At 34.6% G+C, this 19,588-nt stretch overlaps 3 protein-coding genes across 9 annotated transcripts in view; all 3 read left to right on the top strand.

Moving 5' to 3' along the window:
- The first annotated feature begins 697 nt into the window (after positions 1–697).
- LOC129803725 (uncharacterized) lies at positions 698–2,682 on the top strand. Its single transcript, XM_055850520.1, has 3 exons — positions 698–1,492; positions 1,964–2,625; positions 2,679–2,682. The coding sequence occupies exons 1-3, from the start codon at positions 698–700 to the stop codon at positions 2,680–2,682; spliced, it is 1,461 nt and encodes a 486-aa protein (XP_055706495.1).
- Positions 2,683–3,668: 986 nt separating this feature from the next.
- On the top strand, positions 3,669–4,951 carry LOC129797987 (uncharacterized). Its single transcript, XM_055840913.1, has 2 exons — positions 3,669–4,114; positions 4,207–4,951. Exons 1-2 carry the CDS (start codon positions 4,050–4,052, stop codon positions 4,817–4,819), a joined length of 678 nt encoding a protein of 225 aa, XP_055696888.1. The 5' UTR covers positions 3,669–4,049; the 3' UTR covers positions 4,820–4,951.
- An 11,579-nt stretch (positions 4,952–16,530) lies between these two features.
- The window catches only part of LOC129797993 (limbic system-associated membrane protein-like), a 79,119-nt gene continuing 76,061 nt past the window's right edge, over positions 16,531–19,588 (top strand). For 4 of the 7 annotated variants that reach the window (XM_055840948.1, XM_055840973.1, XM_055840932.1 and 1 more), the window contains exon 1: positions 16,531–16,758. The gene's annotated coding sequence lies outside the window, so the exon portion shown is untranslated. Of the gene's footprint in view, positions 16,883–19,588 lie in introns of all 7 variants that reach the window. The other 3 variants (XM_055840925.1, XM_055840957.1, XM_055840939.1) reach the window with 2 other exon arrangements.

Raw genomic sequence — 19,588 nt, forward strand, 5'->3', positions numbered from 1 at the left:
TTTCACAAACATTGTTCGTAAACATTGTTCGTATTTGTTCGTAAATTTTTGTTTGTCTGGCATTGTTCGTATTTGTTCGTAAATTTTTGTTTGTCTGGCAAAAATTTACGAACAAATACGAACAAGTGACAAAATTGTACGAACATTTTTTTGTGTGTTTACGAACATTCACGAACAAATGTTTGTAAAAGTACAAAAAATGTTCGTCAAATGATCATTTTACGAATAATGTGAAAAAAGTACAAAATTTTACGAACTTGTTTGTGGGTTATATGATTCACGAGCATTTCGTATGTCCTCCATAGAATTTCACAAGCATCTACGAACAATTTTACAAAATATTTTTTTCTGTGTAGGTCAATTGAGTGTGTCCTTTATTACTAGGTTGATAAGATTGAAGGCAGGCCTTTCCCCCTATATAAATTTCTTGATGTAAAACCCTCGTAATAAAAATGTTCTTTTTGCTCGATGAAATTCCTTCCAAACTTAATGCTTTAGCTCTAAAGCTCTTTAAACTGTAGTTCTAATATAGTATCTGTTAGGAAGTAATTATGTTCACCACTAGATGGCAGTAACAATTTAGTCTATGTTTTCTATGTCCATTAACTTAATGACGTTAATGATTATTCCATGTATGGATTCACTCTGAGAATAAAGCTATTACAGTGGCGACGTGAAAAGTGAATTAGAACCCAAAATGCCGGATGAGAAGTCCAGCAAAAGTGCTAAGAAGGATCCTGAGTCATCGAAGAACATGAAGGATGATCAGGATGAACATGGTGAGCAAGGAGCTCAGAGTTTTGGGCATTTGACTTTGCCGACGAAAGTGGAGTTTTTCCGCCCTGAAGAAGGAAGATGGAGTCGCTGGTTAATGCGCTTGGAAGACACGTTTGATTGTTTTGGAGTTACTGATGAAGCGCAAATGAAGAAATTGCTGTTGCATTACATGGGATTGAAGGCGTATGATAAATTGTGTGATCGTATTGCTCCAAAATTACCACGAGAAATGTCGTACAAGGAAATTGTAGCTGAAGTGACGGAAATTTTCGATCCAACGCCTTTGGAGATAGTAGAAGTGAACACGTTTCATGAGCGAAAACAAGGAGAAAATGAAACTTGTGCGGATTTTTTGGCAGCTCTTCGGAAGTTGTCCACAAATTGTAATTTTGGTTGCAAGGAATGCGACAACTTGACAAAAACTCTCCGGAATCAATTTGTGGCAGGGCTTTGGAACAAGGCAATTAAGAAGAGGCTGCTGGAGAAACGTAACTTGACGCTAGAACTAGCTTTTGATATCGCCAGAGCTATGGAAACTTCAGAAAAAGGAGAGGAAAAACTTCAGGAGAGCCGCAAGCAGAGCATCAATAAACTGGCAGAAGATGAAAAATTTCCACCCACAAATGATGATGCAGAATCTGTCAAGAGGATTGTGAAGAAGTGCTTCAAGTGTGGATCAGCTACTCATCTAGCCAATAGATGTCAACCCAGGGAAGTAACTTGTTTTGCTTGTAATAAGAAAGGTCATTTTGCAAAGTTTTGTCCAGAGATAAATTCAAACAAGAAAGTTCAAGTTCAGGGGAAAGAAAAATTAAATAAAGTAGAAGATTTGATGTACTTGGAGAGTAATTTTGAAGATAAAATTTGTCTGCCAATCAGAGTGGGGGGAAAAGCTATGATTTTCGAAATTGACAGTGGTTCACCAATTTCAATAATTGGAATCCAAGACAAAGATAAGTTTTTTCCTCAAGAAGAAATATACCCTACAAAGCGTAAATTTGTGGGGTATGATGGTAATAGAATAGAGATATTAGGTTTCCTGAGAACTACCATTGAGGTTAGGGGACGGGTGCTTCGAGGCCAGAATTTGTATGTCGCATTGGGTTCAGAAAAAACTCCACTTCTGGGCAGAGAATCGATTAAAAAGTTGAATTGGCTTAATTGGAACGAGGTTATGCACGTTAAGAAAGTTGAAGAGGGATCGGCCACTGAGAGATATGTCGATGATTTGAAAGAAGAATTTAAGAAAGTTTTTGATGATTCACTCGGCAAAATTAATGGAATTCAAGGGGAATTGAAGTTAAAGCATGATGCTAAACCCGTTTTCTTGAAAGCCAGAACCGTACCTATTGCTAAAAAAGAGGCAGTAGAAAGAGAAATTGAGTCGTTGGTAAATGAGGGTGTGCTGATTAAAGTGAATCAAAGTAGATGGGCAACTCCAATTGTTGCAATTCCAAAAGCGTCCGGGAAAGTACGGGTTTGTGGAGATTACAGTTGTACTGTAAATCCCAATTTGATTGTGGATAGATATCCTTTACCCACAATCGAGGAGCTTCTGGCGGACATGGCAGGGGGGCAGAAATTTACGAAGATCGATCTTTCGCAAGCGTATTTGCAGATGGAAATAAAGGAAGAAGATAGAGAACTTCTAACATTGAGTACTCATAAGGGATTGTACATGCCTACGCGGTTGATGTACGGGGTTGCTTCTGCGGTTGCAATTTGGCAACGTACAATGGAGTCACTTTTGCAAGACATTCCTGGGGTAAAAGTTTTCCTAGATGACATCAGAATCACGGGAGCTAACGATGAGGAGCACCATTTCAGATTGAGGGAAGTACTTAAAAGGTTAGAAGAAAGGAACATGAGGGTCAATTTTGGGAAATGTGAGTTTTTTGCAGATAAAATTGACTATTGCGGATACGTGATTGACAAAAATGGAATCCATAAGGATCCAAAGAAAATAGAAGCTTTGGAGAAAATGCCTCGCCCTAGGGATGTAGATGAAGTAAGAGCCTATGCGGGTTTTGTTAATTACTATGGACGTTTCTTTCCGAATTTAAGCACCAAACTCAATCCGATCAACAATCTTTTGAAAAGCAAGGGCGATGTTGATTGGGATAATAATTGTGAGAATGCGTTTCAAGAAATTAAAAAAGAAATGAGTAGTAATAGAGTACTGGCACATTTTGACCCCAAAGAAACATTGATATTGTCAGTGGATGCAAGTCCTGTCGGGGTGGGCGCATGTTTGGGACACAGGTATAGGGATGGCACAGAAAGGCCATTATTTTTTGCTTCACAAACTTTGACGGAAACTCAGAAAAAATATACTCAAATCGATAAAGAGGCCTATGCCATTATTTTCGGCATAAAGAAGTTCTATTCTTACTTATACGGTAGGAATTTTGTATTGATCACCGATAATAAGCCATTATCGCAAATCATGAGGCCTGATAAAGGGGTACCCCATTATTCTGCGTTAAGAATGCAGCACTATGCTATGTTCTTGAAGGGTTTTGATTTTTCTGTTGAGCACAGGGGTACTAAATTTCATGGAAATGCGGACGGTCTATCAAGGCTACCTTTGAAAGAGACTTCTCAGTATGAAACAGACGACCCAGAAATTGTTCAGATTGGGCTTATAAATACACTTCCTGTCACAGTAACAGAGATTAGAGCAGAAACTTATAAAGACAGTGAAGTTCGAGATTTGATTGAGGGACTGAAGTCGGGCAAAATTGTTAGAAAGGAACTTAGGTTTGGTATCCCTATGGAGGAATTTTCATTCAAGCACGGTTGTCTAATTCGAGGCATACGTACATATATTCCAAAGAAGCTGCGGGACATCATTTTGCAAGAGTTACATCAGGGTCACAATGGGGCGACTAAAATGAAAGTGCTTGCTAGAAGCTATTGTTGGTGGTCAGGGATTGATAGGGAGATTGAGGATTTGGTTAAAAACTGTTCTGATTGCCAGGAGAATCGCGCTAATCCAAAAAAAGTGCCAACTCATTTGTGGGAAGATGCTAAGAGACCATTTCAACGTATTCATATTGATTACGCAGGGCCTATTAGTGGGAAATGGTTGCTTGTCGTAGTTGATTCTTTTTCCAAGTGGCCTGAAGTTGCTATTGTGTCAGATATGACAACAGAAACAACTATTCAGGAATTAAGAAAGATTTTCGCAACTCACGGTCTGCCTGAAGAAATAGTATCTGATCAAGGAAGGCAGTTCACGAGTGGGGATTTTGCAGACTTTTGCAAGGTTAATGGGATTTTGCATAGAATGGGGGCACCTTATCACCCGGCAACCAATGGACAAGCGGAGAGATACGTAAGAACAATTAAAGAAAAACTTATGGCCCTGAAGAACGTCAGTAAAGCAGATTTAAATCAGAAGATGTGCACTGTTTTGTTAAATTACAGAAGAACTCCTCATAGTACAACAGGGGTATCTCCTAGTCAGAAGCTTTATCAAAGACAAATAAGATCGCGTTTGGATTTTATAATTCCAAAAGAAGAGGAAGAGAAGGATAGGACTGTTATCACGGAAAAAGTACGAAAATTCGAAATTGGGGATCGTGTAGCAGCTAGAAATTATAAAAATGGGGAGGCTAAATGGAAATTTGGGAGAATTCAAGAAAAATTAGGACAATTACATTATAATGTGTCGATGGATAGTGGGTTGATTTGGAAGAGGCATATTGATCAGCTTAGGAACGTGGGAGAGAATGTTTCGGAAACTAAAAATCAAGGCAATGAATCTTCCTGGGATGACGAAGATATCGACATATCTTTCAGAAGTCCGGTTGTTCAAGAAAATGAAGTAGAAGTACTTGAAACTGAAAGTCAAAATGAGAGAGAAGATGTTTTCTTGGAAGAGGAGGAGACAGATGTGGAGGATTTTCAAGATGCACTTGATAGAAGTCAATCTCATACAGATTCTGAGTCTCTAGAGACAGCACAGTTGCCTGAACCCTTGGAGTTTGAAGGTAGACCAAAAAGAATTATTAAGCCACCGAATCGCCTCAATTTGTAAATTATGCTTTTCCTTAAATTTAATCTAAGTTCTTTATTTCATTATTTTGTTATCAATGAATCCAATTTTAAATTTATCATTTTGGTTATTTGAAAATCTTAAGGAGGGAAGGATGTTAGGAAGTAATTATGTTCACCACTAGATGGCAGTAACAATTTAGTCTATGTTTTCTATGTCCATTAACTTAATGACGTTAATGATTATTCCATGTATGGATTCACTCTGAGAATAAAGCTATTACAGTATCAATACCTTGATTTTATGGGACCATTGATTCGTCATCGAGATGTTGAGTACAGTATAGAGTGTTAATCGTTTGTCAAATTCTCTCGTTTGTCACATGATAAATTCCAGAAACCAGTACAGAGAAACTTAATTTTAAGTCTGCAACTAATCAGTAACATATCAGTCAATCCTGAAGCCAGAGAACGCATTCCTGAGCAAAGTAGAGGAATCTCACAGAGAATGGTCATAGTGAAGAATGTGATGAAGTCCATAAGAAATATCACAAGTCACAAGTGTGTCCTCTATTTGATTATTTCACAAACCCCATACAATTGCTTTAGAATTCAAGTGAAGCTCATAAAATGGCATTTCTATTGATGCCATTGTCACATTCTCCACATAATGCGGAACTTCCTCCACCCTGCGTGAGAATTCTTCCTCTGCCAGGAAACTTAATGTGCCTTTCCAATCCCACCCACAGAGTGCTAAAGAATGCCTCTTCTTGCCACAGACCATTCCACACCAAATTTATTGATTGCAATTCCTCACCCCGTGGATCCATTCGAGTGCTTCGTCTTGTCTGCACAGAAATCTTCACCTCCAAAAGGTGCGGATGAGGGACAGAGGAAATTATCTCCGGGATTTCTTTTCAACTGATAATCTCTTAAATCTTATTTACTCGATGCAAATACAATGATACACTTCCACAGAAAAACCGTCGAGTTAAATGTGGGTGGGATGTGGCGAAGTAAAACCTCAATGAAAGCTCATGCAATTTAATTGAGAAATTAAATTAAATTTTAATGAATGTGCTGAGTATCACCACACTTTCTCCTTTTTTCCTGTTGGAGAACATGGAAATTCTTTGAACTGCCATTTACCAAAGTATTCCATTATTCACCTCATTTCAATATCTCACTGACAAAATTGCCTTAAGGGCTACTCGCTGTAAATTCAAAAAATACGCAATTCACATTTTTATACGGGTTTTGAATTTTGGTTATTCGAAATTACAGTATAAAAAAATTTTAATGAATTATTTCAATTTGGGTTTTACAGTTGCCTCTCATTACAATACGTCCGCCGCTGTCTTAATCTTGAGGATAACATGACGAAAAGTCATCCTGTCGGTGGTTGTTTATTCTTGTACTGATACCATTTTTAATTTGCATAATAATTTTTAAAGGAGGTCTTCATTGTTTCATTTATAGTTAATTTTTAAAACAATGGAAGTAAAGATGAAAATCTAATATTAACGATTAAAAATTACACAAACAAATAAAAGTCGTTTCTTTATTGTTTCTATTAATAATACAAACAAAATTAAACGATAGAATTTTTGTTCTCTATGAGGCAAATATTTTAGCTTCTAATTTAGGATCTCAACATGATTTTCATATTCTACAAATTTTCTAATATAGGGAAAACTAAGGGAATATTAAACATAATGTAATTGCAATCAAGAATTTTTTACTAGATAGGCTTCAGAGGATGTGACCTATAAAAATTCAAAGATTTTATCGGAATCCTTATCTATGTAAGAAATGGTCAATATAAGTCCAAGTACTGTAAAAATAATAATCAGCCTTTACAAATATCCCATGGTTTCTACTATACCCCAGTGTCCCCTACATAAACTTTTACTACTATACCTATTTACTGTTAATCAGTTTATCTTTAACAAATAAAATGTAATTTTTCGTAAAATATTGTACATCATTGGATTAGATTCCATTTTTTTGTAAAAAAAGAATATTAAAATTTTTAGTAATATTTTTACGGATTTTATTTACTGTGAGAATTTGCGAACTTTTTGTTCAATATTATTTGTAGTTATGTACAGAGAATCGTCAATCAGAGCAAGGGACACTCAAATCATCCAGTATTCTCCGGAGTGGAGATAAGAAAAATTCCTGCCTCAACCCGGGGTCGAACTGGACGACCTCTCTCGTAAACTAGACGAGTCCTCTACCAACTGAGCTTTAGTGGCCACATACTTTGCTTGACTTGCTACGCAACCTTAACCAATGGCATTGCGCACTTCAATCATTTACTATTGGGGTTGCGAGATTTGAAAACGCTATCGTGCGTACACGTACGATGTACGACGTGGATTTCCGACGTTAGCTGACTTACTGATGTATCTTTAGTGCCAAGATTGTTATGTGTTATTGGTTAGATTATCCCAGTTAACTTGTGCGCTTAAAAATTATCACTAATTCGTAAACTAATTTTGGAACTATAAATTGTATTTTGATTAAGATTTTAGAGGGCATTGGGTTACCTTTGAAATAGGGTATCTTTGAAATTGGATTTTTTCTGTAATTTTCAAATAGAATTGAGCCTTATCATAATGTAATTTAGCTTCGCAATTGATTTATTGAACCAAATTATATCTTTATAATTTTTTGTATTTGTATTAATTTGTATTAATTTGTATTTTATTGCCAATATGTACTTTTACATTAGCCCCTTCATACCATGCATCTGCCGCTGCCTCAGCATTGATGACCAGCATCTAAACTAAAGCTAAACGTCGGAAATTTTTCTTAGGTTGTAATAGTCTTTTGTCGTATTAGACGATCTTTTCTCTGAAGTTAGTAAGTGGTATTCACTGGACTTCAAGGAAGTAACGATAACGATTCGATAACATGGCTAGTGAGCTAGCGTGTGTTAAAGTGGTCAAGAGGTAAAAGTGATAAAGATTTAAGAATCACGAACATGACAAGACTAAAATTAAGACACCAAAGCTCACCGGACGAAGCCTGATAAGGTTCAGTTTCATTTAAAAATAGGAGAAAAAAGCCCAATTTCAAAGCTGCCCAAATTTAAAGGTGCCCCACTTTCCCTAGTTACATTTAAAAATTATGGGAAAAAGCCCTATTTAAAAGGTGCCTCAATTAAAAGACACCCTACTTCCAGTTTAATTGAATTCTATTGATTCAACTGTTTTTTTTTTAATCACTTTTGCAATGACAAATTTCTTTTAGTTTGTTCATTTATTAAGGTTTTGTTGATTCTCTTTTATCTGGAAGTAGCCTCTTACACGGGGAACTGGATGTGCAAGAGTTTCGCTGGCGAGAGTGGCACTCGGGGATGAATAAGTGTTCGAAAAAAGAAGTAGATGGAAAGACATGGGATATTCAGCCCATTATTGCTTTTTCGATGGAGACTCCTCGTCATGCAATAAATACTTCCAAGGTGGAATTTTCTAATTCATTTCTGTCGCGCTGAAATGATGGCATTTCAGTGCCGCATTCCGGTCCCATCCTCAGGGTTGGCTATTGCTGCTTGGGTGACCAAAGGACCCGGTAGCACTGCATTTATGCCAGGAGCATATAATGCATGGGGTGACCGAGTGGTGTGGAGTGGACGCCTCAATGTGAAATATGTGCAAAACTTTTACGAGCTTTAAGCGTGGACTGATGATGTAGCGCATGGCAGAGGCAGAACAGTCATAACCACAATCCGCAAGTACAAACGATTCATAAATTTTGTATGGGCGCTCGTTAAAGTGAATTTCATTTCAATTTTTGTGAGATCTATTATTTGGCCATTTTTCGAACTTTGTATCAATTTATTTTGTTGACTGAAAAAGGTTGGATGGGGAGACCACTTTGGCACCAAAAACCTCCTCATTCGCTCTCGCATCAGCACGTCATGCAAAAAGTTCGCGATTACTCTAAAAATTCTCTTTGAGTCATTTTGCTTGAAATATTCCACACACATTTCGCAATTGCAATTCGATTGTTGGTATTTTGCGATTATTGCGACGCTTGTGACATTCATTTCGATTCTCAGTATTCTAATTTCATACTAAACCTTTCAGATTTTCTGAAAATTTTAAATGGATCGTCATGTGCATTATTAAGCTATCCAATTTCAATATTCATTGCTTTGAGAAACAAATTGAAATGCTTCACTTAGTATTATTAACGATTCTAATGAAAATCCGTATATTAGATTTATTACTTTATATTTTAATAAAATATAATTGCAATTATTTTGATTATAGATAGAATTCGATCAATTCTACTAATAGCCCAAGCAGCACACCTTAGTTACTTAACTGTTGGATAACCGTTTGATAACTTCGCAAAATGTAAAATAGAGTTGTAAAAACGTTGTCTGAATACCCAAAACTTGGTTGTGAGGGAGTAATGGAGCATTGAAATTTACTTACAAATAACTTTGCGAAATAACCTGAAAATAACCAAACGATAACTTCCGAATAAACTCTTCGAATTGCCGAAGAAGAGAATTTTCTTTTCGCCACCGTTGTGTGGCGCAATGAGCAAATTGTCAAACTCCTGGCGAATTGTGTTTAGTAAATGCACCAAGTGACAAAAGTGTGGTGATGAAAATAATTGATACAATTCATTGTGCGTGTTTGGTGAGTTTTCTCCAGTTTCCTCGTATGAAATGTTTATGCCAAAGTGCCCTACTTGTAGAGAATTTACGAGTACATCTGAAAAGTAACCTCCCGTTGCAAAATTCAGAAATATTGTTTATAATTTTTGTGAGATATTCATCAGTGCGATAATATTTGTAAAATCATGTCCATAGGAGTCATTGATAACTTTCAAAGTACCTTAAAAATGCAACAATTAATCTGTGGAGGCTGTGTTTAGAGAGATATTAAGTGACAAAATTTCGATGTGAGCCACCCAAAAAAAATTTCATAGTGTGCTTTCTCTCTTTCCACCATTGAAGGGGCTATTCATTGGGAAAATGGGTGATACGCGAAATAAATTTTCTTTATTATACTGTTTTTTCATAATAGAATGAAAGGTTTTTTTTCAATATATAATTTTTATTTTGCTTGTTATCGACGTTTTTTATTTTAAAGTGCAACTACAAGAACGTTTATACACTTTGTTCTTGGGAGATTATTTACTATTGGGCATAAACATTCTCGTAAAAATTATGTAATATTGTACAATTTATAACCATTTTTTTTGTTCTTGTTTTTTTATGTAGAAAGAAAGGGAAAAATCTTCTAGGAGACACTCAACAAAATGTAAATTTTGGGAAAACCCGACGGCAGAAACGAGAACGGTCTAGGGAATTCTAAATCCTCAGGTACAGAAAAAAATCAGTTAATTTGCTGTTCGTTATTTCTTTTTTTGCATGTTATTTGAAAAACTCACAAAAATAAAAAAAATCTCTTTAAAATAAACATAATAACAATATTAAAACTGTAATTAAATGTGAACGAAAACCATTTCCAAAAACTAAAAATTTACACTTTTGTAAAATGGTCATCACATATTATTTACAGTATATAAAGAAAAACAAAAATATTTTGCAGATATTTTTAATAGAATTTTTCTAAATTTTTGATTTTTTTAATGCAATGGTTTATCGCCGCATTCTTAAATTTTCTTTTTAATTCCTTTCATTATAGGGGGAGGCTTTGATCGTTCGCACATACGCTACCTTCAAACACTTCATATTTCTCCCATATTCCTTTATTAATCTCACATATGGCTATATATTGTAATAGCTAGCCTTAAATCCCATCTTTCCTGAAAAAATTGAGAGTCTAATCCTTTTTTCCTAGTTTCAGGAAGCAAAAAATAAAAACAGGTCCAAAACTGTAATTTTGCTGTGCAATACTTCAGACGATTGTGCACAAATTATATCACTTTTCAGAAAAACGACTATCACAGAGGGTAGAGGGGTTATTAGGGTTCACATTTATGTAAAAATCTTTTAGGCTGAAGAGGCACTTTTTGTGGGTGGATGAAAATTCACAAACTTGACTCACATTCATCGATCGCATATAGAAGACTGCTTCTTTCAGACATTTTCCAGGAAACTTCATTTTAGATACGATCCCTCATATTCACATCTATTGTAATCTACCGATTTAATCTACCACTAAAAAATAAAACTTACAAAAATTAAAGTTGATAAACAAGAAGTGATTTGACTCAAATAGACCGCAGTTGAGTATTTTTTAAGCAATTTTGCATTTCTTTGATATAAAAATATTTTTCAAGCTTGCACAAACTGAATATGTGCAATGAAAGAATCACATCTGCAATAAGCTCATACAGTTTACAACTGATTTTTGACAATCTTTGACATAACCTCACTTTTGTATTGTTTTTTATGTCAAAGAAAAGAAAATTGCCCGTGAGAAGCTGTTTTGTGAAAATTTTAGCCTGTTCACCTGCTGAAGCTCAATATCTGTGCTAAATCCCGATTCCTGCAGCTGCAGGAACAGAGAAATCTTCAATGAGATGCGCATTCAAACGTTTTTGTGCATATCCGGCTCTGTGGAGGAATGGTGGAATCTTGTGTGGTCTTCTCGCTTGCAGAGTTTTAGTCAATTTTTAGCTTTAAAAACTTATTGATTCGTGTAAATTTGGTGATATTTGGACTTTTCAAGAAAGTATTCATCAGATTCAACCGTTTCCGGAGTGAAATTCTCATAGAATCGAGCAAAAAAATGGTTTTTAGTGTCAATAAAACATCTCTCAGAAAAGTTCCAAAAAAGTGATATTAAAATCTTTTATTCCTTGTACAAACGGTTTAATCAAGTAGATTAGAGTTCCCTTTAAACAATGATGTGCAACTTTTAGTGTCCGGTGCAAAATTTACGGTGAAAATGGGGTGTTCAATGATGGCGTGAATCGTATGCGATAATAGAAACTTGATTGATCTATCGGACAAATCGCCATTAAATTTTCATTTTCCTCTGGAGGAAAATCTAAGGATTTCCTGGGATTTTGTGGGGTGGGATTATGAACCTTATAAGTAAGACTTTTTTTTGGCATAGTTGGAGAATCCATACGGTTTGCATGGTAGTCAGAAAAAATCACTGAACTTGAACATCATTTTTGTATGCGAAAGTTCAAAGCCTCCCCCTACACTTGACAAATCTGTCTCCCGATCGAGTACAACGTACTTCTACTTCCTCTTAATAACTGGCAAATCTTCAGCCGGCTGAGCCTTCCTCCTGAATTCGGTCTTCAAAATTCTCTAGTATTTCTCGATCAGGCACATTTCCGGGGTGCGGGATGGGTTTAATACCTTTCCCACAACCGTGGAAACTTTTGAGAAAAGGATCGTTGAGTTTCCGCACCCTCATGACAAGTTTACTTTTTATATGAAGCTATTTGAAGTCAACTCATAAATTAATCTCGGATTCAAATTACTTAGAGTTTACCAAGCTTACTTAATACTCTAAGCGAAAATGTATTTAAACAGAAATCTAGGTATCTCTCCACACTGTACAAAATCTTATGACACGAAGAAACTTCATACTTTTAAGATATTTCGCGTAACGCTTGCAAATGCAGAGAAATTCCCATATGTAAAAATGAGCTTTTGGATTCAACTTTTAGGCAACTTGGCAGAGCTTGAGTTTAGGTGAGCTTGTTTTAGCACTTTAACACGCTGTTCGTTCGATAAGCAGTAGCTGAAGATTTGTAGTTTTTCAAACCATTCCTCTTCTTTATTTTATGGACCAACCTTCAATGTATTCTTATCTGTTTATGCCAACATCTCGCACAAAAAGAATGAGTTGCTTCTCGAAAAGCTCTAGGACTTTCCTTTTCATCCTCTTGCCCACAATCTCAAGCTTTCGGCCACTTCCTTCTGGCTTCTGAGTTACAGTCTTGAGTTCTTAGAATCTAATTATAACCTTCCAGATAATGGAGCAGCACACTTCCCGGTCAATTTCGCGATTTCAGTTTAACTTGCGTTTGGATTTAAAAATCAGTCAAAAATCTTTATTTCTTTGACAACAATTTCACCAAAAGAAAGCTAATTAAATTCTCTCAAAACCACAATGAAGAAATAAACAATATCCAAAGTCTACTGATCGTAGACGCCCTTATGTTGTGTAGTAATAAAACTTTTTGGAATCTTTATCCGAAGGAACTTATTTGTATAATTTAATGTATTTAGTTACAGATTGCATCAGATTAATATTAAATTTAAGTTTTTTTTTCTAGGCTCACGCTAAATGCAACGCGAGAAAATGATGACATCGGGAAAATTATTTCAACAGTAGAACTTCGTAATTTATAAATAAACTGTTCTTACATCATTTAACGGAATCTATAAGATTTTACCTAATGATTTAAATATGGAATGGAAATTATTTTAAAGATAAACTCAAGAATTCCTTTAGTTTATACTTTCCGTTATATTCATTTGATCAAATTTTATTTTTACGAATTTTTTAAGTTGGGTCAACTTTTTACTAATTGATTGCCCCTTTATGAAATGTTGTGTCACGTGGTAATTGTATGTCACTGTAAATTCTAAAAGCATTGAAAATTAGTCAATAAACATGAATATTACTTAAATTCAAACAAATTTTGTTTTATTTGTCCCTCTCTTGTGATATAAATAACCTAATTGTTGTCAAATGATTATTTTTTAAGGTATTTCTTTCGCTGTTAGTTATTTCGCAGTTATCTTTTAACGTTATTTTACTAACCAAATTTTAACGTTGTTACAACGATAAATTTTGGTAAGGTTATTTTGTGCCGCATGGGAGGTTACGGCACCCCAAATTGAAGTTCCCAAAAATAGTATTAAAGGTTTTAAAAGCTGCAATTACATATTCACTGAATATCTTTATTTATATATTTTCTAAAACTCATTTCCGTTAAGCTCTTAAACACATAAAAGACCACCAAAAACATTAAAACATTAAAACATATTGCCTGGGAATTGTCGTTTAATCGTTGGAACGATAAAACTATTCTTCCTGTATGCATCACATTCAGAATCCGTTATAAAGTCTTTTCAAAATTAATCAATATTCAAACAACACTTAAAACTTATTTTAGATAACGTACTAAAAACAGCAATTTATAAGGGTGGGTCCCGGTCAAAATCCCGAAAGCCAAAATCCCGAACATTTTGGCACTCATAGATCACGGATATAATGTTCGCTAAAAATCAGAATCAAAACGGAAATAAAAGATTCCGGATAAAGAACGGAAAGAGATGTCGAGAATCGATTTTCGGAAATGGTTAAATTGTGATTTCACTAAGTTAATTATCTTAATGTTGAAACAACCATTTCCCGCCAAAAATATTTTTGTATACCCTTATCGGTGGCAGCCAAAATCCCGAAAGCCAAAATCCCGAAAAGGCCAAAATACCGAAAGCTAAAATCCCGAATAAGCCAAAATCCCGAATTCTTAAAAGGGTCATAGCTACTCCAACGATCACACCCGCGCTTGCTGGAGGTAAAGGGAAATCTTCTGTGTCTTGGGAAATTATTCTAAACATTTTCCCCATATAATTTCATCCCTTTCAGGATTTTGAACATTCGGGATTTTGGCTTTCGGGATTTTAGCTTTCGGTATTTTGGCCTTTTCGGGATTTTGGCTTTCGGGATTTTGGCTTTCGGGATTTTGGCTTTCGGGATTTTGGCTGCCACCGATAAGGGTATACAAAAATATTTTTGGCGGGAAATGGTTGTTTCAACATTAAGATAATTAACTTAGTGAAATCACAATTTAACCATTTCCGAAAACCGATTCTCGACATCTCTTTCCGTTCTTTATCCGCGTTTATTTCCGTTTTGATTCTGATTTTTAGCGAACATTACATCCGTGATCTATATGAGTGCCAACATGTGTAAACTGTGGCTGAGATTTTAAGGAATATATGGAACTCATCTAACAATTTTAATACAAGTTCGTAACTGATTAAAATTGATTTTACCCAGTTTAGAGTTTGTTCAGATAGTTTGTAAAAAAATTTATATACAAAGTACATAAAGAGAAAAAGGTATAACTTTGCTAAATGTTGGAATACGTGAGCTTAAAATCTTCCTTCATCATAAGTTGGACTGCTTATAAATTTTAATCATCCAAAGGTAGAGCGCACGATTTATTTTACGTGTATTAATTCAAGTGACAATTGATTCCATCAACCTATATCCTTTATTATTGTGGCACCCGTTCGAAACTTTACCCATAGATGGGTGCTGAAGTTGCTGGAAATATTTCTATTGAGACAAATCTATCATACTTCAAAGGCTGAACATCAGAATTTGCGGATAGTTCACTTCAACAGCTTTGCAAGAAATGGAGCACCATAAAATGTTTCTCTATCTTTTGAAATTTGTTCTGCAGATGAGCCTCTATATAAAGTACACTGAGAAAAAGACGGGGGTGCGATTGACTTTTATTCCTCATAACTTTAACACTTTTTAGGTGTAAAAATATATCAACATTTTTTAATGTTAATTTTACACATTTTTAAGGGTAAAATTAACATGAAAAAGGGTAACTTTAACCCCTAATACACCTAAAAGCATAATATTTACACCGATTTCGGATCAAAACTGCAGGGTAAAATAAACATTTCCGGAATGTTATTTTAACTTTTTCAGATTTCTCTCAGTGTATGTGCAAACATTAATTTATTGAATATTTCGCCTTAAGGATTTCTCTTACCCTAACCCAAATTTTAAACAAGTTTGCCCTATATTATTTTACTAGTCGAAGTCAAGTAACTGTTTGAGTGTCTGCTATGAATGAATAGTAATATAATCGGAAGCGGTTTATATGAAGACATTTTATATAAAATTGATAAAGTTCCGAAGAAAACCACAAGGAAGTCTTATATGAACATTATACTGAAAACATCCCCCACCCCCCAGGTTGCAGGTTAATAATTCTAAATCGAAAATAATGTTTGTGCCCAGTATACAAAATAAATTACATAAAAACTCTCATAATGAAAGGATTTTTATAAACAATTCCTAAAATTAAATCCACTGTGTACAAACCATAAAAACTCAAATATACTACCCAACCCAATTATTTCATTACCGAACCCACTGAACCTATCTTTTTTTTATAAAAGCTTTGTTCAGATAAAAAAAAAGCAAAATTTCAATGGTATTCTAAAATCTGACATCAATAAATACCATCACCAGTAAAATGGTTTCATTATGACCGTTTATGTGTTGGTTCGCATTAAAAATAAATCCTTTTCCCTAAAAGCTTCATAAAGCAAGGTAAAAGGTACTAATTGGTGCATTTTTATTCAGAGAATGGCGCAATTAAAAATACACAGCTCTTCAAATAGGAATATTCATAAAATCGAAAAGTAATCGTAGATATTAATGGTTTTAATTGGAGGAGGGTTAATTTGAGGAAAGAAATGCTTGAGTGTAAATAAATGAAAACTTAATAGTTTCTCCGTAATTATTGTCCAATTAAGGTGCAATTGAATGTCGTAAAAGATTCATGAGTGGAGAGTTTTGGGTCATCAAAGTGCAATATTGTCCTAAAATGCCGGTTATGTTGCTGTGTTTAATATCTAGTGTAGAAGATTTAGTCGAGGGGTGACTGGAAATCGCATGCGCTGTCCGGGGGTTGCTTTCCAGTGGCACCAATACTGATGAGGATTGTTCCAGAGGGGACACGAAAGTGAGTGTGAAGGAAAGGCATTGAAAGAAAATTGTGTTGAAGCAACGAGTGTTTTTCACTCAAATCATCAGTTGTCTCGGTGCTTCACGCCAAATCGGTCGCAAGTTCCAAAAGCCGGAGGAGCTTTTAACTTTTGAGCTATATACCCTCCCTTAACAAGTTGTAGCTTGATTTATGTGTGTGTCTCTGTGTCACATCTCAAGTTCTACTTCAACTTCTCATGTGATATACGTTGAAGAATTATCTGAAAACTTTTTGGGCGGGAGCTTTAGGGTACCGCTGTGGTGTAATTAGAGGGTAATCCAAGTCACTGAATCAACGTGCAAAAGAAGTGAAATAGTAGTTCTCAAAAGGCAAAGACATCAAAAGAGGATCCTTCGTATCAAGGGAGTTGCTCTACGAAGAAAATACGATACACTATGTATGGATTTAATCAAGCACCCAGATTCATGCCTTAGATAGCACTAAATCACATCTCGTTAATATTAATTAAGTTGTTTCCCAAAATCACGCAGACAAGCGTCTCAAATGGGCAAAATCCTCAAATTTGAGTGTTCAAAGTTCATGAAGAAAATTATTTCTTTTTGCAATAACACTGAAAAAATTTGATGAGACAGGCCTCTTGAGATAATACTTCAAGTCCAATTATACTTTATTGTGAGGTACATTTTCCATTTTTGCAAGAATGAAGCTTCCACATGTTGTGCTGTGAATACCAAAAAATTTCTCCTTTCATTTCCCTGCATTATTCACGTGCTGTACGATATTTATGGGGTATTACCTCATGTGATGGGATAAGGCTGTAAGGGTAGGAAAATCTCCATCTATCCCACCTCCCCATGACTGAAAAAAGGGAAATCCCAGAGGAGAAAAAAAGCTCTAAATAAAATTATCAACTTCTCTTCCAGAGAGATTTCTAGCAAAATCAGCAAAAATCCACACGTTACAAATTCATTGAACTGGAAGAAATGACGAAAAGGACCTTATTTCTTTTCCTCTTTCTCATCTTCATCTTCGTATTGTACCAAAAACTCTGGTTAAGTCAAACGCCTCCAATACCCCAATCCAACCTCCCCTCCATGGAGAAAAAAACAGAAAGTCCAAAGGAAAATGTGCACACATATTTTTTTATTGCCGAACTTTTCTTTAATTCAAACTCTCGATTCGGGTTGAAAATTGAATAAAGTGGGTTTGAGTGAGTCTCAAGAGCTAGATGATCACAAGATGTTGGAAGAACGCCGAGTAAAAAAAGCTTCAAGATTTTTTTCTTTGATGTTGATTGGAAGTTTCGCGTTTGAGAAGAGCTTTTGGGTAGGATGAGAAAAGGCATCCCATCTCAGCCTTATGTATTGGGTTATTGGGTGGATAAATTTAAGCCGGGCGTAGGACGGGTAAAGTCAAAAATATACTGTGCCAATGTCACATGTGAGGAGGATAAATGGTGGATTTTCTCCGCATGGAAAAGTTCTGGTGAAGAAAAAGCTTTTAAGCAATGGCAGCAAAACTTGGCCAAATGCTCAGATTTTGATCAAAATTTTAATTTTACATAGACGTTTTATTATTATTATTCCTATTTTTTTTTTAAGATCCTAAGTACTAGGCACCATATTGGTCTAGACTTAAAGTTTAATCAAGTTTAAAATTTGACTTTGAATTTTTGACTTAAGCTTATCAAAACAGAAAGTTCAGTAAAACAAAGATGCCATAAAAGAAATTGGAAATTAAACCCTTTACAGGACAGGGTTAAACAGCCGAGTATAACATGGATTTCAGACTGTTGGGTTAGTCTAATTCCCCAAGGCCTCGAATTTTTAAATAATAAGCGATTTCAATGGATTTGCTTTTCTAAATATAATAGATCATTTGCCTTTAATATGAAATCTGAAGCCATTTTCTCTAAATATATTGTTTTACTAGAAATTAGAGAAGCCTTCAAAATAAAGGTTTAGCCCAGTTTTCGAAGATCTTAAGAAGAATAGAATTTAATAGATCATACGTTTCTAATATTCCAATCCTACACAAAATTTTTCAAAAAATCTTACCTTAGAAAAAATTACAGAAGTTAAGTTATATGGTTAAGCCTTAAGTCTGAAGCCCATAAAGCGGTCTTCAGACTAGAGGCTAAACCCAGTTCCCGAAGGTCTCAAAATCTTAAATAGCGAGCAATTTTATTCTTTTTGATAGCCTAATAGATTATTTGTCTTTAATAATCTAATCCTCAGGTAGATTTTTCCAAAAAATCGTGAATGATAAAAAATTAGAGCAGTTAAGCCATATGGTTAAGCCTCCGGTCTGAAGCCCGTATAAGGTTTAGCAACATGGCATAACTTTCATAATTTAATTTGTAATTTTTTTATTTGAGAAAATTATGAGTTAGAATGATCGTATTATAACAAGTTATATCATCTTTTAACTGTTGAAATTCAGTTTTTTTGCGTTTCAATCAATTTTTTGCAAAATGGAAGATACTGAAATGAGGATGATAGGTTAATTTTTGACATATGGTATAATGATTTCAAAATCTAATTTGATAATTCTTTTAATTTTCACAATATTTTTTTTTATTTTTCATAAATTTATGAATGATAATATTTTCTTTACTTTTTTATTGGTAATAAATACAGTCCGTAAATTGAAATTTCGAAGTTTCAGCACTGATATTTACCTCAAAATTCAAGGGAAGAATGCTATATTTTGATAATCCTTATAGGATATTTTAATGAGCTGTTGAAAATATATTATATCGAATGATAAATTAATGTATTTATACAATTTACATATATTATTTATTTTTGATTGAATTTCGTCTATTCGAAATTTTCAACTTCTTTTAGAAAAATTATCATTGAAATATAGGGGTATATTTATATTTCTGAAACAATTCTTTTATAATCAATTCTCGAAATTTTCCAATAAAAAATAAACAAAAAATAAATCTTAACACTTGAATTTATAAGTAATGCGTGTAAATCCTCCATCATCTTAGGAACACTTTATGAATTGGTGGGCAGAATTTGAACTTGTAACAATTTCGGCCAGAAATTTTTACAAGTTTGTAATCGGTAAGTTAACCTAAACTGATATATTCCTAAAAGAAAACAAAACGTTGGTCTAAAGTCGTAAAATC

This window comes from Phlebotomus papatasi, chromosome 1 (genome assembly GCF_024763615.1).
Source record: "Phlebotomus papatasi isolate M1 chromosome 1, Ppap_2.1, whole genome shotgun sequence".
Lineage (NCBI taxonomy): Eukaryota > Metazoa > Arthropoda > Insecta > Diptera > Psychodidae > Phlebotomus > Phlebotomus papatasi.

Coding starts and splice junctions, on each gene's coding strand:
- LOC129797987 (XM_055840913.1), top strand. CDS start 4,050: ATGGGATTTTGCATAGAATGGGGGCACCTTATCACCCGGCAACCAATG. Junction 4,115..4,206: donor ATGGACAAGCGGAGAGATAC/GTAAGAACAATT, acceptor GTTAAATTACAG/AAGAACTCCTCATAGTACAA.
- LOC129803725 (XM_055850520.1), top strand. CDS start 698: ATGCCGGATGAGAAGTCCAGCAAAAGTGCTAAGAAGGATCCTGAGTCA. Junction 1,493..1,963: donor ATAGATGTCAACCCAGGGAA/GTAACTTGTTTT, acceptor ATGCACGTTAAG/AAAGTTGAAGAGGGATCGGC.